Genomic DNA, 27,946 nt, shown 5'->3' with positions numbered 1-27,946 from the left:
TTTGTCCCCAAAATACTTCTTTCTTTCATTCTCAGCATTGGTGGCCACCAGCTGATATTTTGCTGAGTCCCAATATGAGTCATGAGCTGCTCCAATGGCCAAAAAAATATAGGCCTTACATGCTAGGAACCCATATCAGATGTCAGTGCTGGAATGAACCCTGGAGGTCACTTGACCCAAACTTTGTGCATGAGCCAGCCGAGGCCCTGGGAGCAGGTATGATGTCCAACATCACACAGCTGCATGAGGTCAGAGTCCAGGCCTTCTGACAGACAATGGACAGCTCTTTCCAAATTAGCATCCAGTACGGAATGTGCAGGTGCCTGCAACATGGTTTGGCCCACAACTGCCGTGCTTGGCCCTCAAGTAGTCCCTGGACTCCCTGGGGTGGCCTCTGTCTTCAGGCTGAGTGTCTCAGCCTGCCGGTGCTGGACACCAGGAGCCAGGCTCTTGCCCTGGGTGGGCCCCTCCGCCTGGGCTGGGAGCTGGCCATGTCTCCTGGGTAACTCTCTTATTCTTTCTTTCTCCCTGTATTTTTTTTTTTTACTCCTGTCTTCCCTGTCCGGCCTGATTCCCCTCTGTCCAGCCCAATCAGGAGCCTGGCCGGAGTACAGAACAATGGCAGCCCGAAGAAAAGGCCGGTACACCCTGTGGAAGACCTCTCTGGACAGCATGTGAGTAGCCACTGGGTGATGTCAGCTCCCCACCCAGGTTCCCCACTGTCATCCATCCATCAGGCATTTACTGAGCACCTAGAGAACTTGTTGCCAGACCAACACAAAGGATAGTTTTTTGAATAAGTATAGTCCTGTCCCTAAAGAGTTTTCAGTAATGTGAGGGAGAGAGATCCAATGAAAGAGCACTGTGATTGGAACTATATAGAGCAGGAACTCAGGCTTTGTAAAGGGTATTCATGGAAGGCTCCCTGGAGGAAGTGACATCTAGGCTGAGATCTAAAGGATGAGTAAGCATTATCCAGGTGAAGAGCCATCCGGCTGAGGACCTGTTTGAGCAAAGGCCCAGAAGAGACCTATCCTCTTGTGGAGCCCTGAGCAAGGAGGCTGAGAGACCCTAGACTTTCCAGATTTGGCCTCTTCACCCTTTTGCTCTTGACTGGTTCTGAACTCTGCCCCAAGCACAGGGTGGCAGCGCCATGCACCCCAGAGTCTGCACAATGCTGGGCAGAGGGGCAGAGCTCAGTTACAAGGCCTGTGGGGTGGGCTTTGTAGAGGCTTAACTGCTTCTGGAGAGGGTTGGAGAGAAGAGGTTAGTAGCCTGCAAACAGTTGAAGCCTGGGCTGCCTGAGAGGCAAATGGAGGCAGGCTAGGGCATGGTGTGGCAAGAGGGGTGTGTGGGGCTTGGGCTGGTACCCGGGGAGGCTTCAGAGCCACAGGGAAGCAGGGGCTTGGTGGCAGTGAGCCTGCTGCATGAGCACCTTCCTGAGAACCGGGATGAAGAGTTCTCTCCCCAGATGAGGCCTCCTGCTCCCAGGCTTCAGGAAAACAGTAGTGCATGATGTCCTTGAGGAGGGCGGTTATAGGGATAGATGGAGGGGGTGCCTTTTGGGGACACTTTATGCCAAGGGGTTTTTGTCCCTGGGAATGAGGGCTGTGGCGAGGGAGGAGATGTTGCTCCAAGCTGCTGGGAAGCCCTCCAGCCACAGCCAGGCCAAGGCAGGGCACTGCCCAGCCCACCGGGGGAAGGGCAGCGTGGAAGCCCCCAGGGCCAGATACTGGGGAGTGGTAAGGAGGGCTGGTGCATGTGTGTGCTTGTATCTGAGGAGAGGCAGAGAGAGAAAACGGCAGGAACCTTTCTGGAAAAACTTCCCACCCAGGCCTGACTTGAGAAGTAATATGAAGGAAAGAGAATGGGCTCCCCAGGGCTGGGCTGGGAGGGGTGCAAGGTGGGGGCGAGTGAGGAAGCTGTCTGTGCTCTCAGACGCTGCCGACCGCTGAGGACTGGGACCAGGCCAGGCCTCAGGGTGGGCCGCTGACAACCCCTTGGTTGTGAGCAAGGACGTGGCCTTGGGTAATGGCCCTGATGCTCAGGATTCTGGCATTGGAGGGATGGGCAAAGACAAAGCAAACAGAGTAACCTGACCCCTACCCAGGAGCCACGATCTTGAGGCCATCTTGAGTAGCTGGGAGAGGCGAGTTGAGGTCCAGGGCCAGGTGGGGGGGAGGCCGGCATCAGCCACCCTTGTGGCAGAGGCTGCGGCTGGAGCTTGGTCGTGGTCTGCCTGTCCAGCTGGTATTCTCCGGGTGCCCTGGGAGTTGCTCCCTCAGATGGGAAACCAGCGGGGGTCCTAGTAGGCTGGTCTGAGGGAGGGTCTGCAGAGGCACCAGACAACCCAGGGTAGACCGTAGATGGGAGGGTTTGACAGGGAAAAATGGCCTGTGGGGGACAGGGGTGTGGCAACAATTGGTTTTGGAGGAGGAGGGGTTTGGGGGAACTATGATAATAACAGAAGGATGACTGGGCTCTGACTGAGGATGCCTGAGAGGTGATGTGATTGGGAAGGACTTTGGTCTCAAGAAACCCTGAAAGGGGATTATGTGCCGAAAGGTGGAGTAGGGATCAAGGCAACATTTTCCAGCAGGGCACCTGGCTCTGCCCGAGACAGCCTACTGAACATGAGCAGGGTGTGCAACTTCTCCTGGCCAATCTTATAGCTTCAGCCTGGCTGTTCTCCAAAATGGGAAAAAACACCGGGTGCTTAGCTGCAGGCCCAGAAGCCCCATGACTTCAGGTGGAGTGCTCTGCACTCACTGGGCTGGGCCTGCTGCACGGATGTGTGAAAGGTGAAGCCTGTGTTCTGCATGCTGCTTTCTGGAGCTGAGCTGGGGGACAGGCCCTGTCCCCACCCACCCCAAACCCCAGGAACTCACACAGAGATCTCATGTATGCTTTCCTTTGGGGGCAGTCATCTCTGGCACACAGAGGATGGGGTGAGGCTCTTCAGCACCAAACATGTGGGAAGAACACACCTGTACATGGTTTAGTTTCTTCCCTAAGCATGTATTCAAACCAATACTTCCTGTTTTATGGAGCTTGAGTCCTATTAGAAGTGTGAAGTGGCACTCTGTCATCTTTAACCTCTTTCCCAGCTGCAGGTAGATTCAGAAGGAGGTGGGGGAAGCATCCTCCACTAGTCAGGCCCTTACTGAATATGGGCCAGGCCAGAGACCAGGTTTATCACTAACACTTTAATGGGCAACTTCCAATTATGTACATTCATAGATGGTGGGGGAGATGTGCTTCAGACAGTACAAAATTCATTTTTAATTCGTTTTTTTGGGGGCAATGGAATTCTCTTACCAATCACATTTAGCATAAACTAGTGGTAAAAATGGATTTGCATTCTGGGAGCCCAAGCTGGAGGTGTGTTGGAGCAGGGTGGGAGGGAGCCATGTCCGTCTGGGCTCTAAAAATTGTCCATAGGTAATGGACAAGGAGGATAAAGCCAGTGTGAGCTAACTACTGTAATTACTAGCACTCAAGACCATCTTCAAACCGGCCTTGAATATGGAAGCTTCCTTTGGGGACCACTCACATTACAGATGCCATTCATAAGTATAACGTGTCTATTTCACAGAGGAGTAAATGGAGACAGAGTCCAAAGCTCCAGGCCTCGTGTCTTCATGGCATTTCTTCCAGAGGTCAGAAGATACTGGTGAAATCCAGTGGCAATGGATGGGGGTGGGACGGAAGTGGAGACTGCTGGAAAAGAGGGGGAGAAGGCCGAGGTGGGTGACCCATACAAGGTGGTACAGGGACGCCCCACCCCAACCCTCACCCTCCCGCCCCAAATCGTTAAGGGCCACGGCAATCCGAGGTACAGGCTTAGCTTCAGGGGTGGCGGTAGAGGGAGGAAGACCCCCAAGAGCCAGGAAAGCTCCAAGCCAGCAAACGGCTTGTATGGAAACGCTGCCTTCCTGTCTTCCCGGGCAGGTGGTGGAGGCCTGGGTTTAAAGAACTCGGAGAAAATGTCGAGCCTCCTTCCTTTCCATCGCATCCTTTCCAGGGCTGATTAGGATGCCTCTCAAGGGCTCTTTCCCAGCCTCCCGGAGGAAACGGGAAAAAAAACCCCTTGGGGGTCCAGCTAGGCTCTGCGCCTCACCAGGCAGAGGGATGTGAACCGGCACCAGGGCAGCCGAGACCCTCCCTGCAGCTTCCCCGCAGGTGGCGGAGGTCACGCGGAAAGGAGCAAACCCCGCCGCGGGGCGGGGCCGCGGAGGCGTCCAATCTCCTTCTTTCCCCGCCCCCGCTCCTCCCCCCGACCCCTTTCCACCAACGGGGCGCCGCGGTGGGCGGTGCCTGTCACGGTACCAGTCCCGGCTGCGATTTTTTCCCCCTGCTTTTCCTCCCCTTCTTCTTTTTTTTCCTCTTTCGTTTTTTGTGAATGAAAAAAGGAGGTCGCGAGCGGTCCCCGGGACTGCAGCGCTAGGCGTCTTCGCGGCCGCGCCTCCGGAGCGCGCCGGGCGCGCAGCAGCGGCGGCCTCTCCCTCGGCTCCGCTCCAGCACCCGCCGCCAGCCTCCGCAGCCCGAGGAACCGCCGCGGCGCGGCCCAGCAGTCCGAGGTCCGAGCAGCGGCGCGCAGCCCGGCTCCGCCGCGCCTCCATGACATTGGGCGCCCGGGGCGCGGGGAGATGCTGATCCGGAAGAGGCAGTGGCTGCAGTGCCGCGCGCGCGGCCGCTCCGTGCCCGCCGCCCGGCCTGGGCTGCTGTGCCAGAGTTTCTGATCTAACGTGACCCGCCCGGGCCCGGAGCCGTAGCGACAGCAGCGGCGGTAGCAGCCGCGCCGCGACGCCGGCATCGTCCTAACTTGCGCGCACGGAGTGACCCCAGACATTTCACTAAAATGAGCGTGCTTAGCAGGAAGAGATGTGTTCCTTACGGTAGAAATTACCCCGTCACATGTAGTGGTGTAAGTAAATGATTAATTTCTGTTATAGCCGGGTTGCAAGCAGCCTCTGGAAACGCGCCGCGGAGCCCTCCCGGCCTGTCTGCGCCCCTCCTGACTTTCTCTAGGCCCCCGCTCTTCCCTTGGCCATAAGCTTTGGCTGCTGGGTCCTTAGAGGGCGGGGGACTAGTCTTTTCCAGGTTTTTCTAGGGAGGGGGTGATGACTTGATTGCTTTAGTGTGTCGTGGCTCTTCCCCCCACCATCTTAAAATTTGTTAGAGTGTGTGTGTGTGCAGAGCAGCGTGTCAGGGAAAAAGGTGCAGAGTGGTGGGAATGTTTCCGTTAGAAAACCAGTGGAATATGGGTGTTGTGGTTGGTGTTCCTGAGGTGTTTCAACCCAACTCCATTGCAGTGGGTGCAGCTGAGTTCTGACCAACTACTGAGAAAAATTCTTAGCGTTGTTTTTGGGTGTTTGAGAAGGTTTGTTCTGTGTTTAGGCTTGCATTTTTTGTTAATAGGACCATTTAAGATCCCTTTGGGCCTTGCTGCTCATTGGATCTGCAGGGAGTTTCATCTCTGTGCTTCCTCCGGTATTACAGTGTCAGCGGCCCGGGTGGGAGCCGCCTTGAATTGGTAGGCCACCCTCTCTGCTCTTCTCTTCCTGAGTCTCCCTGTCCATTCTCCTTGATTTTTACCTTCATTTTCCCGATATTCCTCTTTTTCTCATTTTGTAAGATGCAGGATGTGGGATATTGGTTGCTAGGAGACAAGTCAGGCTCCCAGGGAGATTCTATGGTTTCCTTGACAACCAGACTAGGGCAGCCACAGATGAACAAGGCTCCTATCAGCTGTGGGAGGGAAAGGGGGCTTTTCTGGGTTCTGCAGAGTGTGTGTAGGGGGTTGCGGGGGCGGGACTGGGAGCCCAGAAGGGTTGTAGCTAATCTGAGCACACCTTGTGTTTTGGCCTGGCCTGAGTACAAAGAGCTGAGAGAGCTGTGGTCAGGAGGCTGTTTCTGGAGGGGGACAGGGATTGTGGGATGGGGTAGGGAGGGAGCATCTCGGTGACTCCAGGATCATTGAGGGAGAAGAGTGAATGGGGGTTGTGATATCATGGGGAGGGTGGCAGGGAAACCATAGTTCATGGAGGTTAGTCAGGAGGCTCAGAAGGAATAGGAGTGAGGCAATTGTACAGAAAAATCTAGAGTCATTGAAGGAGAGGGTGCCAGAAGGATAGAGGAAGTTGAGAAGCTCATTGAGTGGTTTGTGTCATCATACATCAGCAATGATATTGTAAAGTAGCAATATTTTAGAGCAAAAATTATATTACTGTTGGCATTGGAACTCTGTCTCTCTCCAGTAGAGGATTCTTGTTTGAGGCAGGCCCGATTAGACTAAGTTCAGCTGGCTTAATTGGGCCAGTCTGTGTCTTAAAGAGAGAGATGATTGTACATACAGATATGTAATCTAGCATTATATAATACCACATTATATAAGATGACAGATACCTCCTTTCAGCCCAGTCTCTCTTGGCACAAATTCACCAAGATTCAGGAGACTTTCTTTTAAAGTCCTCATACCCATTTTCCAGAAGGTCATACTGATTCTCAGAGAAGTGAAGTGATTGGCCTTTTCCAGTGATGTTTGCCAGTCGGGCAGCTGGGATGGGAGTTGGTGAGAGTGATAAAAATGGGACATTGAAGGACAGCGCGGGAGGTGGCAGGGGCAGCTGGGGAACGGGTGGGGAGGCGCCGCTCAGCCTGAGCAGCACCCAGTAGGTCTGCTGTCCAAACGCACAGCAGTTCTGGCTGCTCCTACTTGTTGGTCGGCTGTCCTCCACTTAACCCCAAGTGTATAAGGTGCGCATGAGGTTTTTAATCATAAACTTGCTGATCTCTGACCGGTGCTGCTCTGCTGGTATTCCGGCATCCTTCTTGCCATCCAGAAACTCCTGGATTTAAAATCTAATGCCTCCTGCAGGCCTTCTCATCCCCCCTTCTGCCTACACACCTATGTGCCATTAGAATCTAAATTTGAGAAGGAAGTTCTGTTGGCTAGTGGGTTTTCCTCTTTCTCCTACAGCTCTACATAATTGTATTTGGGATTCTGTCTGCTTTGTTCATTAATCGATAAAACAGAAACTAAAATCCAGATGATTCCTTCCAGTGTTGGTGCATCCTCCGAGCTGTCTGACTTGAGATCAGGAACTGTCAAAGTGGGGTTCCCAGTCCTCAGCTCAGGAGGGGGAGTAGGGGAGGCAAGACGGTGGTTTGAATAGTGATTGCCTCAGGGGAGGGCATGGAGGGAAGAAGGGAGAAGTAAGGGTGCAGACAGCTGCCCTGAAGACTGGGGAGGGACCTGCGTGGAGACCCCTTGTTGTTCAGCGTCCAGATCCTGTAAAATTCCAGGAAGGAGGAGGCACTTGTCTCATTGAAAAGTCCTTGCTGCACTTTTTGCTTAGGTGGCTGAGACACATCCACTTGCACAAATCCCAACTGCCCTCCTTACTTGGGTATTTCAGTTCTGCATTCCTGCATGCTGGCATCCGGTTACAGCCCAGCAGGAGTGGAGCTGCTCCGTCGCTGTAGGTGGCCTGGCCCTTGGGTTGGACGGCTTAGCAGCGAGGGCTCCTAAGCAGCCTCCAGGAGTCCTCTGAGCTCAACCTTCCTCAGCCTAGGAAGGATTCCTCCAGGTTGCTCCAGCCCCCAGCCGACTTCATGCACACAGAGAATGTGCGCAGGGACAGGCAAGAACCCTGGCAAACCAAGCTTCCTAATAGCGCCCGCCCTGCACCTCCCCTTCCGCCTCCCTCCAGTCCTTCCAGGAGATGGATGCCAACCGGGAGGCTTCCAGTAAAAGTCCCCAAGCCCTCAAGCTGAGGGCTCCCTCCTGGTGACAGATTTTTAAACACTGCCATGACATTTTGACTACAGAAGAGCCATCCTTTTCTGTGCGTGGATGAACCACTTCCTCTCTGCCCAACACAGAAGGACGTTGAGGCAAGCATTTGCCTAGAAACTCAGGCCCAAGTTTCTGGCTCTCTGCCTCCCTCAGGAACCCCATTACCTAGGCAGACAATTTAGCAAACATCCTTCCAGGAGTGCCAGGTGTTTGGGGGCTTCCAGCCTGAGACGACTCCTCCCCAGGAAGTGCCAAGGGGGGCATTCTTCTCTCTCCCCGGGGCCGGAGGCAGGGTGGTTGGCAGGCAGGCCTCAGGAGGGGCTGGGAAGGCCTGCTGACTAGAGAGTGTGTGGCCAGGGCCACGTACATCCCCACTGCCATCTCGGAACTAGGCCTGCAGCTGAATGAGCCACCCAGGCAAGCTGCCAGGTACATCCACCCGGCCTCCCACCTGAGGGACCAGGAGGAAAAACTGGCCACCCTTCCCTAAAGGGGGCTGGGTTAGAGGGTAGCCACAGGCAGGCTGGGGCTTAGAAATCCACAGCCTGAGAGGGAGAGGCAAAGGTAGAGGCCAGGAGAGCTGCCACCCAGCTCTGACAAGTCCATTAGATTTGCAAGTGGCCCTGCCCCCAGGCATGCTGGGAGGGGTGGGGACCTGGCCTGGACTCTGCTTCTCTCAGCTGTTTGTTCTGCTGCCACAGCCCTGCTGGCAGGAGGAAGAGAGCAGACGATGAGTGAGCTTCCCAGGCGGCCTCTTGTCTTTCGGAGAGCGTGGGGACAGGCCCTGGGCTGCCTCCTCCTGGCCTCTCACGGGCTGTCCCCATCCAGAAGCCCAGGTGGAGGATGGTGGCAACAGGAAGGAGACCAGCGGTTCATCCGGGAGAACTGCTCCTCTCAGCCTGGATGGGGTCCTGTACCCTCAGGCCCCTGCGGAGCTGCTGCCCCGAAACCTGCCCACTCCCTTCTGTCCGCTCAAATGCTTCAAGACGGGCAGCCCTGGCTGAGGAGAGCTGGTGGCCTCAGCCCTGAGGGAGCGGGCGTGCCAAGCCATCCTGACTGCTTCTGTCCTCTCCCTCAGGTCCCAATTAATGGATTCTGACATGGATTATGAAAGGCCAAACGTAGAGACCATCAAGTGTGTTGTGGTGGGGGACAACGCCGTGGGCAAGACCAGGCTCATCTGTGCCCGTGCCTGCAATGCCACCCTCACCCAGTACCAGCTGCTCGCCACCCATGTGCCCACTGTTTGGGCCATCGACCAGTATCGGGTGTGCCAGGAGGTAAGGCTGCAAGGCCACTCAGCTGGGGTCTACATCATGTATTGGGGCATCTTCCTAAGTCCCAGTGCTATGTCTCCAAGTGGGGCGTGGGTTGAGCTCACAGAAGCCCCTTAGGGGTGGGGTGCAGGCAGCTGAAGCGGAGGTGAGCCCACCCTAGGGAGGGGTCTTTGACCATCTGCCCTCTACGTTTGCTTGGCCAAGCTGGTGCCTGGGACCCAAGCTTTGCCTGGAGCACAGCATCTTGTGCAGTCACAGTCCCCATAATGGGGAGCACCAGCGGGGGTTGGGGGACTTTGAGAGCTGAGAGGAGGAAAGAAGCTGCCGCTAACACCAAAAGCTCAGAGGCTCGTAGATGTAGGATTTGCAGGAGAAGTTAGGAGCAGGGCAGGCTCCCAGGAGACCCCTTCCCTACCTGCAGTAATCTGCCTTCTTAGTCTGCTGCCTCTGTCCAGCCTAGAGGCTTCCCTTGTGAGTGAGTGTACAGAGATGGCACCTGGATCAAAGCGTTGTGCAGGCCACACAGGAGGAGGAGCTAGCTCTGTCCCTCCTCCCCCATGCTGCCAGGGACCATGAGGGGGGAGCAGGCTACACCCCGGGCTGACATGTAGGGGCCCCTAGAACTGTTGCCCTTGGTTCCCACCCCTCCCTGCCTGTCCCCTGCAGGTGCTGGAACGCTCCCGAGATGTGGTAGATGATGTCAGTGTCTCCCTCCGCCTCTGGGACACTTTTGGAGACCACCACAAAGACCGTCGCTTTGCTTATGGGAGGTAGGGCAGGCCTCTGGCTGCCTGCAGGGAGCCAGGTGGGTGGGGTTGTCCACTGACCTAAGGAATGGAGCGACCCTGTGAAATTTACACTGGAGGAAGGAGCAGAGAAATCAGCATGGCAGACTCTCAAAGGGGAGGCAGCCCAGGGCGATGGAAGGAACTGGATTTGAAATCAGGAAGCCTGGTTTGAGTCCTAGACCTGCTACCTACTAGCTCTGTGAATCTGAGCCATTGGAGGAACTGTTCTCAGATTTTTCTCAGCTGTGAAATGGTAAAAATGGTTATTTTGAGCTCACAAGACGGCCATGAGGTCAAAATGAGAGTCACTGAAAGCTCTAATATGTCTAAATTAGAGGTATATACACAAGAGGTCTCATTATTATATGTTTTGTATAAGATGTGAGCAGATACATAGGTGGGTGGTGTCTACAGTGTGTGTTGGGGGGTGGGCAGTACATGTGTTCTTCATTCCAGGGGCAGGTAACCTACCACTAGGCTTCTCTGCCCATAACTTCACTCTCTCACTCTCAGATCTGATGTGGTAGTTCTGTGCTTCTCCATCGCCAACCCCAATTCCCTCCACCACGTCAAGACCATGTGGTACCCGGAAATCAAGCACTTCTGCCCCCGAGCACCTGTCATCTTGGTGGGCTGCCAGCTGGACCTGCGCTATGCCGACCTGGAGGCTGTCAATAGGGCCAGGCGACCCTTGGCTAGGTAGGGGATGCTGGTGCCTAGGGCGGGGGGAAGGAGGAAGATGGAGGGGAGCACATCTCCATGGCTCCCTCTCATGCCTGAGGTTTTCCACTGGGCTCTCCGTGTCCCTCCATCTGAAGCAAGCTCATGTAGGGAGTCACAGGAGTTCTCAGTCTTTCATTCACTCATTCACCCATCCTCCCCTCCGTCCATCCATCTATCCATACATTCATCTGTTCCACACCATGTGGGCGATGCTGGGCTGAGCACCATCAGAAGAGGAGAAAAGGAGGCAGTCTTTGCACAGGGGGCTCTTAATCTTGCGGGAGATGAACTCAGTATGTGAACACATTAAAAACTAATGTGGAACATTGCATGCTGACTGCCAGAGAGGTCTTTAGTGCTACCCCTGCTTTGAGCTGGGGAGATCCCCAGGGCCTGGCATAGATATGGCTGGCTTCCTGGGAGAAGAGGGGATTGGATGTGGGCCTTGAAGGACTGGTAGGATTTGGTCAGACAAAGAAGGGATAGAGATTCTGTGGAAATGAGTAGGGCAAGACTATGGCCAGGGCCCAGATCCTGAGCATGAACCCTCCAGCCGGGTGAAGAACAGGCAGGCCCTGGAGAGCTGCCTGTCCCGCCACCATGCTCCTCCCCAACATGACTTTGATTTCCCTTCTTGAACTTGCCAGGCCCATCAAGCCCAACGAGATCCTGCCCCCAGAGAAGGGCCGGGAGGTGGCCAAGGAGCTGGGCATCCCCTACTACGAGACCAGCGTGGTGGCCCAGTTTGGCATCAAGGACGTCTTTGACAACGCCATCCGGGCCGCGCTCATCTCCCGCCGGCACCTGCAGTTCTGGAAGTCTCACCTCCGCAACGTGCAGCGGCCTCTGCTGCAGGCGCCTTTCCTGCCTCCCAAGCCTCCACCCCCCATCATTGTGGTGCCCGAGCCCCCCTCCAGCAGCGAGGAGTGCCCCGCCCACCTCCTGGAGGACCCGCTGTGCGCGGATGTCATCCTGGTGCTGCAGGAGCGGGTGCGCATCTTTGCCCACAAGATCTACCTCTCCACCTCCTCCTCCAAATTCTACGACCTGTTCCTCATGGACCTGAGTGAGGGGGAATTGGGGGGCCCCTCAGGGCCAGGCTCCCGCCCAGAGGACCAGCGGGGTCGCCCTGACCAACATCACCACCACCACCACGGCCGGGACTTCCTGCTTCGGGCGGCCAGCTTTGACGTGTGCGAGAGTGCGGAGGAGGGCGGGGGCTCGGGGCCTGCGGGGCTCCGGGCTTCCACCAGCGACGGGATCTTACGGGGCAATGGGACAGGGTACCTGCCGGGCCGGGGCCGAGTGCTCTCCTCCTGGAGCCGAGCTTTTGTGAGCATCCAGGAAGAGATGGCGGAAGATCCTCTGACCTATAAATCCCGGCTCATGGTGGTGGTGAAAATGGACAACTCCATCCAGCCAGGGCCCTTCCGGGCTGTTCTCAAGTACCTGTATACTGGAGAGCTGGACGAGAACGAGAGGGACCTCATGCACATTGCCCACATTGCGGAACTGCTGGAGGTCTTCGATCTGCGCATGATGGTGGCTAACATTCTCAACAACGAGGCCTTCATGAACCAGGAGATCACCAAGGCCTTCCATGTCCGCAGGACCAACCGGGTTAAGGAGTGCTTGGCAAAAGGCACCTTCTCAGGTACGGTCTTAGGGACCAGCTGCAGGAAGGCAGGGCACGTTCCTCCAAGCGGCCTTCCAGGGAGTCCGGGTTGGTCCCATTAGCCCTCTGAGTCTTCTCGGTGGCTGATGTCTTAGCTGTGGTGGCTCTGCTCCTGAGGCCTAGCACCCCAAACCTGAGAGCTTGGCCTCGGAGTGTTCCGTGGCTGTTGCTTCAGAAGGACACCATTGTTCGAGTGTAGTAGCGAGCCTCGGGGTGGTTGTCCCACAGCCTTCATTCACCATGACCTCACATGATGCCTCTTCTCCCCCCGACAGATGTGACCTTCATCTTGGATGATGGCACTATCAGTGCCCACAAGCCCCTGTTGATTTCCAGCTGTGACTGGATGGCTGCCATGTTCGGAGGGCCCTTTGTGGAGAGTTCCACCAGGGAGGTAAGGCTAGGATGCATATGGGTGGGGAGGAGAGAGACTTAACATACTCTGCACCTGAGGCACTTTCTTCAGCATTGACTGTGTGCTCACCACTGAGGGATGGGCCCAAGAGAAGTTTATGAGATGGTTTCCATAGCCAAGGATTTTACAGAGTACCAGGACAGGGAATTATAATAACATCCTAACGTTAGAATTTAGAAAACATTTTCAATACCTTATCTGATGTATCACCGCACTCATGACTCTTATATGTAGCTTACAGTTCCTAATTTAAACGTAAGGAAAGTGAGGCCCTGAGAAGTGAGTGATGGGTGCAAAGTTGTATAACTAGAAAGGAGAGGTTAGGACTCCAACTTCTGATTCCTTGGCTCTATGCATTGTGCCTTGTTTTCTCCTGGACACCTGTGAAACAACTAGAAAAATTCAGTGTGTTCCTAATGGAATCCATCACTGTTTTAAAATGCAGATTTTATTATTATTGAGGTCTGATGAATCTACCAGATCAGGAGAAAATTGCCATGGAAAAGATATATGGTTATTTATACTGACAGATCTCAATAGGAGGGGGAGTGCATCCCCTGGGGGCCCACCCTGGGAAGCACCAGGGTGGATCAGGAGACAGCGGGAGCAAGGGGAACTGGGGGTGACGGTCCTTATTGTGGTTTCTCTGGGAAAGAACAGGCGAGGCAGGGTGAGCAGGTTTAGGATAGGCTTGCCTGAATGATTTCAGTGGCTCTGGGGCCCAGGGTTATTCAGAGTCATCTGGTACCTGGCCCTGGGGTGATTAGTGCAGGGGATGGTGGCCAGGAGTGGGAGAGCAGACGGGAGGAGGCTGGGTGTGGGCTCTCGATTGGTTGGTTTGCATAGGGAAGGCCTGCTCTCCGGGACTCCTTTGCTGTCTAGGAACTGCCTAGCCCTGGGCGGGGCAGTTCCTCAAGGGCAGCAAGCCCCTCCACCATCAAAGCATCAGATACAGAAAATAGAAAGAAATGCTGTGTATAATCGCCTTCCCCTTTCATCCGTGGCACTGCAACTCACCTGTTCTCTCACTGATAACCTGCCACTTCTCAACGGAGTTGGCTGGGCCTGTCACGCATCCTTAGAAATATTCTCTGAAGCCTGTTCTCTCCTTTCCATTCTTGCCACCAAGCAGATAGCCCGGGCCATGGCCTTGGTGCTGTGCATCTTCTCTGGACCCCTGCAGCATCCACTGTCCACCCCCGAGCCTTGCAGCTGACAATGTGCTACTCTGTGCAGCTGCTCAGGGTTCTTAGTGTCCAGTGTGCCCAACTGCTCTGTGGTTTCTTTTGCTGCGGGGACCGGGTCTTCCACTTCTGCTGAGTAGCCCCCTCAGTGCTGGTTCCCCAGTAGGTGCCCACCAAATAGTCAAATGGAAAATGACTGAGAGCAATGTGACAAAGACCAGGAATTTCCCAAGATTTCTGGGAAGCAAGGCCTTAGGGAAGGCCAAGGGCAGGGGTTGAGAAGTGAGTCTCTCTGATGGTTGAGGCATGGGTGGAATGGAGGTATGCAAAGGGTGACGGTAGCTCTCCAAAGCCCTGGGGCCTGCCAGCCCCAGGCACTGCCGAGCTGCTATAGAAGCAGCTTTCAAGCTCTAGCGGATTCCCAGTGCAGCCTCTGATGAGAAGGCAGTTTTTGTTACAGCGCCGCTCTGGAGAGCTCCCAGAGGCCCAAAGCGGCAGCCCGGGGGAAGCCAGCTGGTGCCCGCTTGGCTCGGTTGCACCTACTACACTGCTCTCTTCAGGGCTGCGAGGGCCGGGGTGGCTTTCGGGGGCCGCAAGGATTCCTGCAGCCGTCCTCTAAGCCAGACTGGCTTCGGAAGGATGCCAGTGAGAATCTGGGTCCTTTCTAAAAGCTCTTAGAGCTGGTAGTTGCTCTGCGATACAGGCCTGGGAGAGTGGGGAGCGTCTGAGCAGGGATGGGGGCAGCACAGGGTGGCGGCCTGTGTGGGGGAGCCAGCTGCGTGGGCCAGGGCCCTCTGAGTTTCTCAGGACTGAGAACTCTTCCCAGAAGCCTCACTGCATGGGGGCCTGCCCTCTTCCTGCCCACCCGCAGGTGGTGTTTCCTTACACCAGCAAGAGCTGCATGCGGGCAGTGCTGGAATACCTCTACACAGGCACGTTCACCTCCAGTCCCGACCTGGACGACATGAAGCTCATCATCCTGGCCAACCGCCTCTGCCTGCCGCACCTGGTGGCCCTCACAGGTAACCAGCCCGAGCCCTCGGGCCTCCCTGGGGGAGGAGTCAGGGAAGCCCAGGAGTCAAGATCTCTCCTCTTACCTGTCTCCTCTCAGGCGGCAGGCCACCAGCACCAAGGGAACAGGTTTACGTCAAGGGAAATTGTCACTGCGTGTCGGGGCTTGGGCAGCGATGGAGAGGTAGAGAGGTGTGTGTGAGTGAGGCTAGATGGGGTCTCTGTGTGGGCCCTCGCCAGAGGTTACTGCAGCCCCACAAGTGGTCTGCAGGTGACAGTGCTGACGCTCTTACCAGCATGGCTGCGCTCGGGAAGAGTAGAACACACCTGCACATCTCTACCCTCGGTCCACCTCTGCCTCCTTCCTTCCCTTTTTCTTCTCCTTCTCTTTCCCTTCCTCTGCCTTCTCTTCCACCTTTACTTTCTCTTCCTTCTTCCAGAAACAGACAACAAACATTGACCTGCCCCTCCTAATTCCTTGTACAGGTGATGAGAGCTGGAGCTCAGCGTTTAGGATGGCCCAACCCCAGAGGCCCTTGGGGTGGAGCAGGGAGACCAAGCAATGGGCGGTCGGGGCCTAGTGCTGGGGGAGAGAAAGGGTGGCCTCCAGCTGGAAGGGGTCTGGGACCAGTGATGCAGGCAGACTGTTGGCCGCCTCCTGTTCGTGCTGGGATTGGCATTTGTGCTGTATTGGTGTGGGCCTTGCTACCTGTACTGGTATTGACACCAAAGTTAATATTCCTGGGCAGGTCATGGGGGCAGAGAACAGGGCCTGAGACACTGAGTTGAGGTTCAGGGATGGCCCCAGTGTCAGAGCTGCTGGGGCCCAGGGTGCACAATCAAGATTGGGACTCAGATGTGAGGAAACAGCAATCACATGGTGAGAAGTGAGTTATGATGTGGGGCTTGGTCACAGGAAGAAGGCAGAATCATTGATAAGAACCGGAATGTTCAGACCTGAGTCTTCAGAGGGAGTCTGAGGATACAGAGAGCTTGAGGGCAAAGAGTGAGAGAAAGGCTTCAAAAAATCACGGCCGTAGCATGTCATCCACGTATGTCTATGAAAAGGGGTGTGGTGTCCCCAGAGCACATAAAACTGTCCAGACTCTTAGACTGAGTGATTCAGTTTTGGAAAGACTATCTCCAAAGAAATGACTCAAAAGAAAAAATTGTATAAGATGTTTCTATATAGTTTGTTTCATTACGGCAGGCAATCAGAAACAAGTCTAGTAGGCACCACTGGTTAATAAGCACACGTGGGTCATTTTCACAATGTAGCCACTATAAATGTTAAACTGCACTGCTTCATGGAAAGGCTTATAGAAAATAGCATTGAATGACTTTTCCCATGAAATGGTCCATACATACTAGACAACATATACAAAAATGGGTTGTATATGTACCTTAAGGAGCAGCAGAACATGCTAAATATGGTATAACTGGGGTTGCTTTATGTTTTGTGAGGGATGCTTTCTATGAAGTCATTGATTCCAGCTTAAAACTTTTATTGTTCAACAGTACAAATATATGCAACATACGTTCAGCTTAGTGAGTTATTATATAGCAACATGACACATATCACGAGCTAGAACCTTGCCAGCCACCCAGAAGCCCTCCTGCTGTCCTTCCCAAACACAAGTGCTTCTCTCCTCCCCGGGAGTGGCTGCTATTACTCTTTCCAGGGAACTTCCTGTGGCCTCCCTTCTGTAATCTTCCTAGTTTTATCATCCAAGTGTACATCCTTAAACATGAGAGCATGGCTTTATTTTTTATATATCTTTAAAGTTTCTTTTAATCTATACATACCTTGTCCATTGAAAAAATTTTTTTCCCTTGCAGTTTGTTGGGGAAAAAAATTCCTCTGATGATCTAGAATATCTAGATTTTCAACAACCGCATTTCTAGAGTACCGTATTTCCTGTAAACCCTTAGATCTGAGGCTAGATCTGATTCACATTCAGTTTTCCTTTGGTAAGACTACTTCATAGGTTTTTTCTGTGTTTCATCAAGCAGCATGGATTGTCTGCCGTTCTTTCTTTTCATGAGGTTAGCAGTCATTGAATGAAGTTGCCTGGATCCATTGATGTATTAGGTGTTGTGAAATGCTAATATTCCAGTTCAATCTCCCCTTCTTTAAGCTGTTACAATACTTCTAAAAAGGAGAATCTTCCCCTTACCTACCACTGGTTTATCCAGTGGTACAGTTCATATGGGACAGGCAGGTGACTACTTGATTCTTTCATTTACCAGGGTTCAAGATAACTTTGTTTCTGATCATTTTTTTGAGGATAACCAATTAGTTTTTTATTTTATATATATATATATATATATATATATATGTATATAATATATTATTAAGGTATCATTGATATACAATCTTATGAAGATTTCACATGAACAACACTGTGGTTATTACATTCACCCATATTATCAACACCCCCCCCAACCCCATTGCAGTTACTGTCCATCAGCATAGTGAGATGCTACAGGGTCACTACTTGTCATCTCTGTGCTATACAGCCTTCCCCATGACCCCTCTACATTATGTGTGCTAATCATAATGACCTTTAATCCCCTTCTCCCTCCCTCCCTCCCCACCCTCCCACACCCCTTTCCCTTTGGTAACCACTAGCCCCTTCTTGGAATCTGTGAGTCTGCTGCTGTTTTGTTCCTTCAGTTTTGCTTCATTGTTATACTTCACAAATGAGTGAAATCATTTGGTACTTGTCTTTCTCTGCCTGGATTATTTCACTGAGCATAATACCCTCCAGCTCTATCCATGTTGTTGCAAATGGTAGGATTTGTTTTCTTATGACTGAATAATATTCCATTGTGTATATGTACCACATCTTCTTTATCCATTCCTCTACTGATGGACACTTAGGTTGCTTCCTTATCTTGGCTGTTGTAAATAGTGCTGCAATAAACATACAGGTGCATATGTCTTTTTGAATCTGAGGAATTATATTGTTTGGGTAAATTCCTTGGAGTGGAATTCCTGGGCCAAATGGTATTTCTATTTTTAGTTTTTGAGGAACCTCCATATTGCTTTCCACAATGATTGAACTAGCTTACATTCCCACCAGCAGTGTAGGAGGGTTCCTCTTTCTCCACATCCTTGCCAGCGTTTGCTGTTCTTAGTCTTTTCAATACTGGCCATCCTTACTGGTGTGAGGTGATATCTCACTGTTATAATTAGCAATGTGGAGCATCTTTTCATGTGCCTGTTGGCCATGTGAATTTCTTTGGAGAAGTGTCTGTTCCTACCCTCTGCCTATTTTTTAACTGGGTTATTTGCTTTTTGGGTGTTGAGGTGTGTGAGTTCTTTACATATTTTGTATGTTAATCCCTTATCAGATATGTCATTTACTGATATATTCTCCCATATAGTAGGATGTCTTTTTGTTCTGCTGATGGTGTCCTTTGCTGTACAGAAGCTTTTCAGTTTGATGTAGTTCCATTTGTTTGTTTTTGCTTTTGTTTCCCTTTCCCAAGGAGATGTATTCAGGAAAAATTTGCTCATGATTATATTCAAGAGATTTTTGCCTGTGTTTTCTTCTAAGTTTTATGGTTTCATAACTTATATTCCAGTCTTTGATCCATTTTGAGTTTTACTTTTGTGTATGGAGTTAGACACTAAGACACTAATCCAGTTTCATTCTCTTACATGTAGCTGTCCAGTCTGTCAACACCAGTTGTTGAGGAGGCTGTCATTTCCCCATTGTATATCCATGGCTCCTTTATCATATATCAATTGGCCATGTATGTATGGGTTTATATCTGGGCTCTCTATTCTGTTCCATTAATCTATGGATCTGTTTTTGTGCCAGTACCAAATTGTTTTGATTATTGTGGCTTTGTACTAGAGCTTGAAATTGGGAAGCATAATTCCCCCAACTTTATTATTCCTTCTCAGAATTACTTTGGCTATTCGGGGTCTTTTGTGGTTCCATATGAATTTTTAGAACTGTTTGTTCTAGTTTGTTGAAGAATGCTGTTGTTAATTGTGATAGGGATTGCACTGAATTTATAGATTGCTTTAGACAGGATGGCCATTTTGACAGTATTAATTCTTCCTATCCATGAGCATGGGATGTATTTTCATTTATTGTGTCTTCTTTATTTTCTCTCAAGAGTGTCTTATAGTTTTCAGGGTATAGGTCTTTCAGCTCCTCGGTTAGTTTTATTCCTAGGCATTTTACTCTTTTTGATGCAATTGTGAATGGAATTATTTTCCTGATTTCTCTTTCTTCTAGTTCACTGTTAGCATATAGGAATGCCACAGATTTCTTTGTATTAATTTTCTATCTTGCAACTTTGCTGAATTCAGATATTAGTTCTAGTAGTTTTGGGGTGGATTCTTTAGGGTTTTTTATGTACAATATCATGTCATCTGCAAACAATGGCAGTTTAACTTCTTCCTTACCAATCTGGATGCCTTTTATTTCTTTGTGTTGTCTGATTGCTGTGGCTAGGACCTCCAGAACTGTGTTGAATAAAAGTGGGGAGAGTGGGCATCTTTGTCTTCTTCCCAATCTTAGAGGAAAAGCTTTCAGCTTTTCACTGTTAAGTATAATGTTGGCTGTGGGTTTGTTATATATGGCCTTTATTATGTTGAGGTACTTGCTCTCTATACCCATTTTGTTGAGAGTTTTATCATGAATGGATGTTGATTTTTGTCAAATGCTTTTTCAGCATTTATTGAGATGATCATGTGATTTTTGTCCTTTTTGTTTATGTGGTGTATGATGTTGATAGATTTTCAAATATTGTACCATCCTTCCATCCCTGGAATAAATCCCACTTGGTCATGATGAATTATCTTTTTGATGTATTTTTGAATTTGGTTTGCTAATATTTTGTTGAGTATTTTTGCATCTGTGTTCATCAGGGATATTGGTCTGTAGTTTTCTTTTTTTGTGGTATCTTTGCCTGGTTTTGGTATTAGAGTGATGCTGGCCTCATGAATGAGTTTGGAAGTATTCCTCCTCGTCTACTTTTTGGACAATTTTAGGAGAAATGGGTATTAGGTTTCTCTAAATGTTTGATAAAATTCAGTGGTGAAGCCATCTGGTCCAGGGATTTTGTTTTTAGGTAGTTTTTTGATTACCAATTCAATTTCATTGCTGGTAATTGGTCTATTCAGATTTTCTATTTCTTCTTGGGTCAGTCTTGGAAGGTTGTATTTTTATAGGTTATCCAATTTGTTAGCGTATAATTTTTCATAGTATTCTCCAATAATTATCTGTATTTCTGTGGTGTCTGTAGTGATTTTTCTGTCCTCATTTCTTATTCTGTTTATGTGTATAGACTGTTTTTTTCTTAATAAGTCTGGCTAGGGGATTATCTGTTTATTTTCTCAAAGAACCAGCTCCTGGCTTCATTGATTCTTTCTATTGTTTATTCTTCTCAATTTTATTTATTTCTGCTCTGTTTTTTATCATGCCCCTCCTTCTACTGACTTTGGGCCTCATTTGTTCTTCTTTTTCTAGTTCATTAATTGTGCGTTTAGACTGTTCATTTGGGATTGTTCTTCTTTCTTGAGGTAAGCCTATATTGCTATATACTTTCCTCTTGGAATGGCCTTTCCTGTGTCCCACAGATTTTGGGGTGTTGAATTGTTGTTTTCATTTATCTCCATATATTGCTTGATCTCTGTTTTTATTTGGTCATTGATCCATTGATTATTTAGGATCGTGTTGTTAAGCTTCCATGTGTTTGTGGACTTTTGTTTTCTTTGCATAATTTATTTCTAGTTTCATACCTTTGTGGTCTGAGAAGCTGGCTGGTATAAATTCAATCCTTCTGAATTTACTGAGGCTCTTTTTGTGGCCTAGCATGTGATATATTCTGGAAAATGTTCCATGTGTACTTGAGAAGAATATATATCCTAGTACTTTTGGGTGGAGTGTTCTGTAGTTGTCTGTCAGGTCCATCTGTTCTAATGTGTTGTTTAGTGCCTCTGTCTCCTTACTTATTTTCTGTCTGGTTGATCTGTTCTTTGGAGTGTAGTGTGTTGGTCTCCTAAAATGAATGCATTGAATTCTCTTCCCCCTTTAATTCTGTTAGTATTTGTTTCACATATTTAGGTGCTCCTACATTAGGTGCATAGACATTTATAATGGTTGTATCCTCTTGTTGGACTGACCCCTTTATCTTTTGTTTGGATGTAACAGCCTTTATCTTTTGTTACTTTCTTTGTTTTGAAATCTATTTTGTCTGAGACAAGTATTGCAACTCCTGCTTTTTTCTCCCTATTATTTGCATGAAATATCTTTTCCCATCCCTTCACTTTTAGTCTGTATATGTCTTTGGGTTTGAAGTGAGTCTCTTGTAGGCAGCATATTGATGGGTCTTGCTTTTTTATCCATTTTGTAACTCTGTGTCTTTGATTGGTGCATTCAGTCCATTTACATTTAGGGTAATTATTGACAGATATGTACTTATTGCCATTGCAGGATTTAGATTCATGGTTACCAAAGGTCCAAGGGAAGCTTCTTTACTATCTTAACAGTCTAACTTAACTTGCTTATTATGTTATTTCAAACCCAATCTAAAGGTTTTTTTTCTTCTCATCTTTCTTCCTCCTCCATTCTTTACATATTGGGTGTCATATTCTGTACTCTTTGTGTATCCTTTGACTGACTTTGGGGGTAGCTGATTCAATTTTGCATTTGGTTAGTAATTAATTGGTCTACTTCTTTTACTGTGGATTTATTTTCTCTGGTGACAGCTGTTTAGTCTTAAGAGCACTTCCATCTGTAGCAGACCCTTTAAAATACACTGTAGAGACAGTTTGTAGGAGGTAAATTCCCTCAACTTTTGCTTATCTGGAAATTGTTTAATACCTGCTTCAAATTTAAGTGATAATCTTGCTGGGTAGAGTATTCTTGGTTGGAGACCTTTATGTTTCGTTGTATTAAAGATATCATGCCACTCCCTTCTGGCCTGTAAGGTTTCTGCTGAGAAGTCTGATAATAACCTGATGGGTCTTCCTTTGTATGTATGAGAGATCTTTTTCTCTCTCTGGCTGCTTTTAATACTCTGTCCTTGTCCTTGATCTTTGCCATTTTAATTATTATGTCTCAGTGTTGTCTTCCTAGGGTCCCTTATGTTGGAAGATCTGTGCACTTCCATGGCTTGAGAGACTATTTCCTTCCCCAGATTGGGGAACTTTTCAGCAATTATTTCCTCAATGACACTTTCTATCCCTTTTTCTCTCTTTTCTTCTTGTAATGGGAATATTGTTCTGTTTGGATTGGCTGCACAGTTCTCCTATTATTATTTCATTCCTAGAGATCCTTTTTTCTCTCTGTACCTCAGTGTCTTTGTATTCCTGTTCTCTAATTTCTATTTCATTTACCATCTCCTGTGCTTCATCTAATCTGCTTTTAAATCCCTCCATTGTATGTTTCATTTCTGATACTCTATATTTTTCAAAGTTCCTACCTCTTTATTGAAGTCCTCCCTGAGATCTTGAATTTTTTTTTCTGTATCTCTGTGTGAGCATGTTTATGATTTTTATTTTGAAATGTTTATGAAGAAGATTGTGATTTCAGTTTCACTTAGCCCTCTTTCTGGTGTTTGAGGGATTTTGGTTTGTACAAGGTTCTTTTGCCATTTCATTATTTCTAATGATTACTATGAAGTAATAACTTTGTGTAGGCAGCACCCTCTAGTGCCCAGAAGCTCTACTCTCTGGAGGTGCCCAGCACCTGGAGTGATGGCGGGGGTCGCAAGTGTGTGGTGCCATTGCCTGCCCAGAGGAAAGAGCTCATTTTTGCTTCCCAGCTGCAGTGCCTGCCCCCACTGCCAGGCCAGTGGGCCAGCTATGCAGGGAGGAGACTGCATTATGCCCCTCTAGCTGCCTTAGGAGGGGCCGCCCTCCAGCTGGCCTGGTGTGATGGTGGGGGCATCAGGTTTGTGAGCAGGTGCCAGCGGGGAGGAAGGAGTGGCAGGCTGCTTATCACAGTGAGGGTCCTTGGTGCTGCATTGCCAGCCGGGGAGACAGAGCTCCTGAAACTCCCGAAAGCTCCCAATCTGCTGGGCTGAATGTGTGGGATGATTCTGTCCACCTGTCCTTTCTGCTGAGCAGCGAGCTCTGTGTAATCCTTGCCCCTTTAGCAGCCCTCTCGCTGTTGTGAAGTCTTTCAACATGCCTGCCTTTCTTTTCTCCCGGAGTTGCTAGTTTTGGGTACCTGTTCTCCACAAGCAGCTGGAATCTCAGTCTCTCCCAGTATTCCACCTGTCTTTGCTTTCCAACCCCTCTAATCTCCAGAGCACCATGTAATGTGAGTTCATGCTCCTGGAGCAGATCTCCAGGGGTTGGTGTTTAGCAGTCCTGGGCTTCTACTCTGTTCTCGCTCCATTTCTCTTTCTCTCACCTGTGAGCTGGGGTAAGGGGAGGGCTTGGGTCACGTTGGATCACAGCTTTGCTACTTTACTCTTTTCTGTGAGGTTTTCCCCAGATGTAGGCCATCTGTAGCAGTCTTGTTTCTGGTCCCTCATTCAGGATTAGTTGTATTGGCTGTATTTTCTTGTTGCATGTGATTTTGGGAGGAGGTTTCTGCCTCACTTCTCATGCCAATATCTTTTTTTTGTGGCTAGTTTTTTATTTTTAAGCATTATGAACTCTTAGATTTGAACATACTCAATTGGTTTCAAATAATTGCACTTATCTTTATTGAAGCCCAAATATTGTACTGCACCTTTGGCTAGTAGGAGAAGGAGTCTCTTCAAGCTGACTCCAGAGTCTCTGAGTTTCTGGTTACCTGGAACGACAAGATTCATCATTCTAGGTGGGCATTTCCTGTACATTTCCTGCCATGTACCTGGAATCAGTCATTTTTCTAAGGAGTTCTGATTTCTTAGAGTTGGAAATGGCATTTCAAGGCTACAGTCTGAGCAGGTTGTAGCTGCTGGGGTGGGTATTGATTCTAGGTCTTTTCCATGGACTGAGATAGGAGGTATATTTGAGGGTAAACGTTATTTTATTGCATTTTGCTTTATTGCACTTTGAAGATACTGCATTTTTTACAAAAATTGAAGATTTTTGACAAGACTGTTGAGCAAATCTATTTGCACCATTTTTACAACAACATTTGCCTACTTGGTATCTGTATCACAGTTTGATAATTCTCATCATATTTCAGACTTTTTCATTATTACAGTGTTATGGTGATTTGTGATCAGGGATTATGACTTGCTGAACATTCAGATGATGATTAGCCTTTTTTAGCAATATTTTTAAATCAAGGCATGTACATTTTTTTTAGATATAATGCCACTGCATACTTAATAGACTATGGTACAGTGCAAACATAATTTTATATGCACTGGGAAGCCAAAAAATTCATATAATTCTCTCTATTGTGATATTTTCTTCATTGCAGTGGTCTGGAATCGAACCCTTAATATCTCCCAGGCATGCCTGTGCATTTTTAAAGATACAGTACCTCTTAAGTTTATACTGATACAGTTAAAATTCAGGAGTGTTTTATTTCTTCAATAGAAATGTTTTAACATAAAATGCAAGGTTAGTACACAGTTTGTTATAAAACTTAAATTAATACAAACAACTAGGTTTAATCTGCAGTTCTAATTTGTAGGTCTCAGCAATCCTGAGACTTTACACCCTCTCCCCCAGTATCAATGGCTGATTCCACAGGAAGCTTTCTTTCTACATATATTAGACTACTTGGTGCAACATACATAGTTTGAAAAATTGTTGTAGGTGATTCTAACATCCTTCTTTACTTCTCACCCTGTCTCTTCTGGGAAAGTTTTGCACTAATCCCAGTTACCTCACTGGTGGGAGCTGACTTCAATCATCTGCGGCCTTTCCTGGCCTGTTGGAACTTGCCCCTGGCCTTGATCTCTCTTTGCTGGGCGATGGGCCCCTACGGTGGGGTGTAAGTGAATGTATGCCCACTTCTGTGGTTCTTCAGCTGATTCCTGGCTGTGTGTGTCACAGAGCAGTACACGGTGACCGGGCTGATGGAGGCAACACAGATGATGGTGGACATCGATGGGGATGTCCTTGTGTTCCTGGAACTGGCTCAGGTATGATGACAGGGGAAGAAATCCCTCCATTACTCTCAAGTCTGGGTTTTGTTTGTCCATTGGTGGCAAATGGGGGAGGCTGAGAGGTGATGGGTGGGAAGGAAACCCCTTGGCAGATTTACTTCCATGATTGGCAGGGCCCAGCTCCTCCTCCATGCCAGACATGCCCAGAGGAGAGGCTGGCTGTGGGGGAAAGGGACTGTGGCATCAGGCAACCACAGGGCAGGGGAGGGAACCCCAGGCTCATGTGTGAAAATGGTGGCTGCCTGCCTGAAGTCATTTAAGGGACAGTGAGGATACTCCATCTAAAATTAACTGCCCACCCACCCACTTTTCCCAAACAAATAAGCAAAATTTCCTGTAATAGCCAGAAAGTCTATCACTAAAGATTAGTTTATGAAGAGAAAGCAGGGCAGATTTGAGGCCTGCAGACACATGCAGGAAAGTGGGCTTGCTAGCCCAGCTGCAGACACCCTGGCCTGCATGGGGGGAAGAACACGGGGTGGGGTAAGATCAGAGGGGAGTGGGCACAGTAGGACACTGCCACCTCAGGTTATGGATCTTTGGATTCAGGGGCTGCACAGGGGTAAGGGGATGGGGGTGGAGGTGGTGCGGCCAAGGAGCAAATCAAATGTTGCCTCCTCACAGTTTTGTGTAGGCTTTCTTCTCAAGATGGGCTCTTTGTGGCTGCAGGGCCTTTACCCACCTGCCCCAGACCTTCAGTTCTGAAGGTAACTGTGCCTCTGCGGACCCCACCCCAGGGTCCCGGCACAGACATTCCTCTGTCTGTCCCCAGTTCCACTGTGCATACCAGCTGGCCGACTGGTGTCTGCACCACATCTGTACCAACTACAACAACGTGTGCCGCAAGTTCCCACGAGACATGAAGGCCATGTCCCCAGGTGAGGGTCTCCCGTGTGACCTGCTGCTGCCGATCTGACCCCAGGGTAGCTGGCCATTGCCCAAGTCCTTGAGCCTAACCTGACCTTGCGGGTGTGGGGAGCAGCCTGCATAGTTGCCTCCAGCCAAGCGGAGGGGGCTCAGGAAAAGGCAGGGCAGCTGGAGGCCTGGGGCAACCTCTCTGCACTTCGGTTTCTCACAGGATCAAAGAGGGTGTTGGACTAGAGTTGGAATTTTTCAGACTTTTTGGACAGGACTCCACAATAAGAAATATATTTTATATTGTGATCAACTACACATATAGAAAAGTATATAAATTGTAATGCTGCTCAGGACCCACTATACTGATGTCACCACCTAGGAAGGGCTCCTGTCATTTGGGACAGCCCAGATCCAGACATCCTCTGAGGTTCCATGGCTCTGCCTCTGCTTAATTACTGTCTCAGGTCCTGGGCCCAGTAGGAATTGCACGGACTCAGTGGGACAGGGTGGGTGCCGCTGGCCTCCTTGAGTTCCTGCCACTCAGTGTTCTTGAGGTCTCTGCAGGGCACCCGCTTCTTGGCAGTGACCCCCTATCGATTCCCCCACCCTGTTCTCTCCTTTGCACCCTTCTGGCATTTTCGTTCTAAAGCAGAGTTGCAATGGCATCAGTGTCCTGGTTGCAAGTCTTCCCTGTGCCCCGTGCCGTCCCAGATGGGTCCGAGCCCCTTGGCCTGGCTTTCCTCCTGCTGAGCCTCCCATCCTGCAGCCTGCCCCCTCCCAGAACCTCAGCGCCTCTGCTCTCAGCCCTGCCAAGCCCAGCTCCTTCCTGCCCACAGCTTTGCTCACCTTCTCCCTGGCTCCCGTTCATTGTGGACTGTTTTATTCCCAGGACACGTGGAGATCTTCCCTCTGTCTTTGAAGAACAGCACGAGTGAAAGTGCCCAGCCCTGGCACTGTCAGTCCCTCATGGGACCCCCGACTTCCCTAGGGGGCTCTGCAGCCACACCGGGGCACAGGGAGGCAGGGCTCATGCTCCCGGGTGCAGGGGCTGAGGCTGCCGAGTCCCTGGGCAGCGGGGGTGGTGGGCTTCCCTTGGACACCCTCCCCATCTCTCCCCTTCTCCTGCCTCCCTTCTAACCAAGCCCTACTGTGTGTGTCCCCAGAAAACCAGGAGTACTTTGAGAAGCACCGGTGGCCGCCCGTCTGGTACCTGAAGGAGGAGGATCACTACCAGCGGGCACGGAAGGAGCGTGAGAAGGAGGACTATCTCCACCTGAAGCGCCAGCCCAAGCGGCGGTGGCTGTTCTGGAACAGCCCCTCCTCGCCGTCCCCCTCTGCGGCCTCCTCAGCATCCCCGTCTTCCTCCTCGGCTGTGGTCTGAGATGCTGCCGCCCTCTTCTGACCCTGCTGCCCTTGTCCCCACTGGCCCTTGCCCCTCTGCCCTGCTGCATCGCCCCCTCCACCTTCCAGGGACAAGGGGACTCACATGACCAGGACCCGAAGGGCGCAGCTGCTCTCACGGGCCAGCGCAGCTCAGCCGGAGAGCCGGGCCTTGGGGCTCAGAACGGGGGCCCCTGCCAGTGCCAAAGCAGGGCAGGGAGGTGGAGAGCAGGGCGTGAGCTGAGTGCCCTGGCATCTTCTCTCTGGCTCGGAGAAGCCTAGCGTCAAAGGGAACACTCTCCCAGCCAGGGGGCTGTGCATCTTGCTCTGGGGAGGCAGCCCCCGCCTGGGGAGCTGCATTGTGCTGGGAGGGTCCTGCCTCTATTGGCCGTGTTTCTCTGCTGATGGACTTGAGGCTTGCAAATGTTCTATGGTCATCTCTGCACGGAGCCTACTCAGATCCTCCCTGGAGAAGTCAGGGTAGAAATTAAGCCTTCTGAGCCCAACTCAAGGTTTCTACGTCCTGGGGTACAGCTGCCAGAGGGCACAAGTGGGGAGGCTTGCATTCTGCCAGCATCCCTCCCAGGACTGTAGGCATCAGGCCTGATACACAGTGACAAGGTGGTCAGAGCTCCAGGCCTGGAAGCAGTGCCTCTTGGTGCAAGGAGAAACCTCGCCCTCCCCACCTTCATTGCTCAGATTTGGAGATGGAGCCAAAGGAAACAGCTGCAGCGGGGCGAGAAGGAAG

At 50.3% G+C, this 27,946-nt stretch overlaps 2 protein-coding genes and 1 long non-coding RNA gene across 6 annotated transcripts in view; 2 read left to right on the top strand and 1 right to left on the bottom strand.

Moving 5' to 3' along the window:
- Positions 1-27,946, top strand: part of LOC130679620 (uncharacterized) — a 152,588-nt gene that overhangs the window by 91,209 nt on the left and 33,433 nt on the right. The window lies entirely within an intron of this gene.
- RHOBTB2 (Rho related BTB domain containing 2) lies at positions 480-27,439 on the top strand. The gene is made up of 11 exons (XM_057487864.1): positions 480-502; positions 587-674; positions 8,880-9,081; positions 9,745-9,848; positions 10,380-10,565; positions 11,237-12,243; positions 12,540-12,658; positions 14,735-14,885; positions 24,848-24,936; positions 25,733-25,838; positions 26,982-27,439. Exons 2-11 carry the CDS (start codon positions 619-621, stop codon positions 27,197-27,199), a joined length of 2,238 nt encoding a protein of 745 aa, XP_057343847.1. The 5' UTR covers positions 480-502; positions 587-618; the 3' UTR covers positions 27,200-27,439.
- Positions 3,571-8,199, bottom strand: LOC118914214 (uncharacterized). Of its 4 annotated transcripts, none has more exons than XR_008992644.1 (2): positions 7,967-8,199; positions 3,571-3,720 (listed from the first exon to the last, which is right to left on the bottom strand). XR_008992644.1 is itself a non-coding variant. In XM_057488891.1 (2 exons), the coding sequence occupies exon 1, from the start codon at positions 4,850-4,852 to the stop codon at positions 4,193-4,195; it is 660 nt and encodes a 219-aa protein (XP_057344874.1). In that variant the 5' UTR covers positions 4,853-4,923; the 3' UTR covers positions 3,571-3,720; positions 4,146-4,192. The 4 variants fall into 4 exon arrangements, 1 of the variants encoding a protein (XP_057344874.1); XR_005025531.2 differs by lacking the exon at positions 7,967-8,199 and adding an exon at positions 4,121-4,923; XR_008992626.1 differs by lacking the exon at positions 7,967-8,199 and adding an exon at positions 4,121-4,923 and having other exon boundaries at positions 3,571-3,717.

The sequence above is a fragment of the Manis pentadactyla genome, chromosome 1, assembly GCF_030020395.1.
Source record: "Manis pentadactyla isolate mManPen7 chromosome 1, mManPen7.hap1, whole genome shotgun sequence".
NCBI lineage: Eukaryota > Metazoa > Chordata > Mammalia > Pholidota > Manidae > Manis > Manis pentadactyla.
Note: the sequence above shows the minus strand (reverse complement) of the source record. Positions and strands in the feature narration are given on the sequence as shown.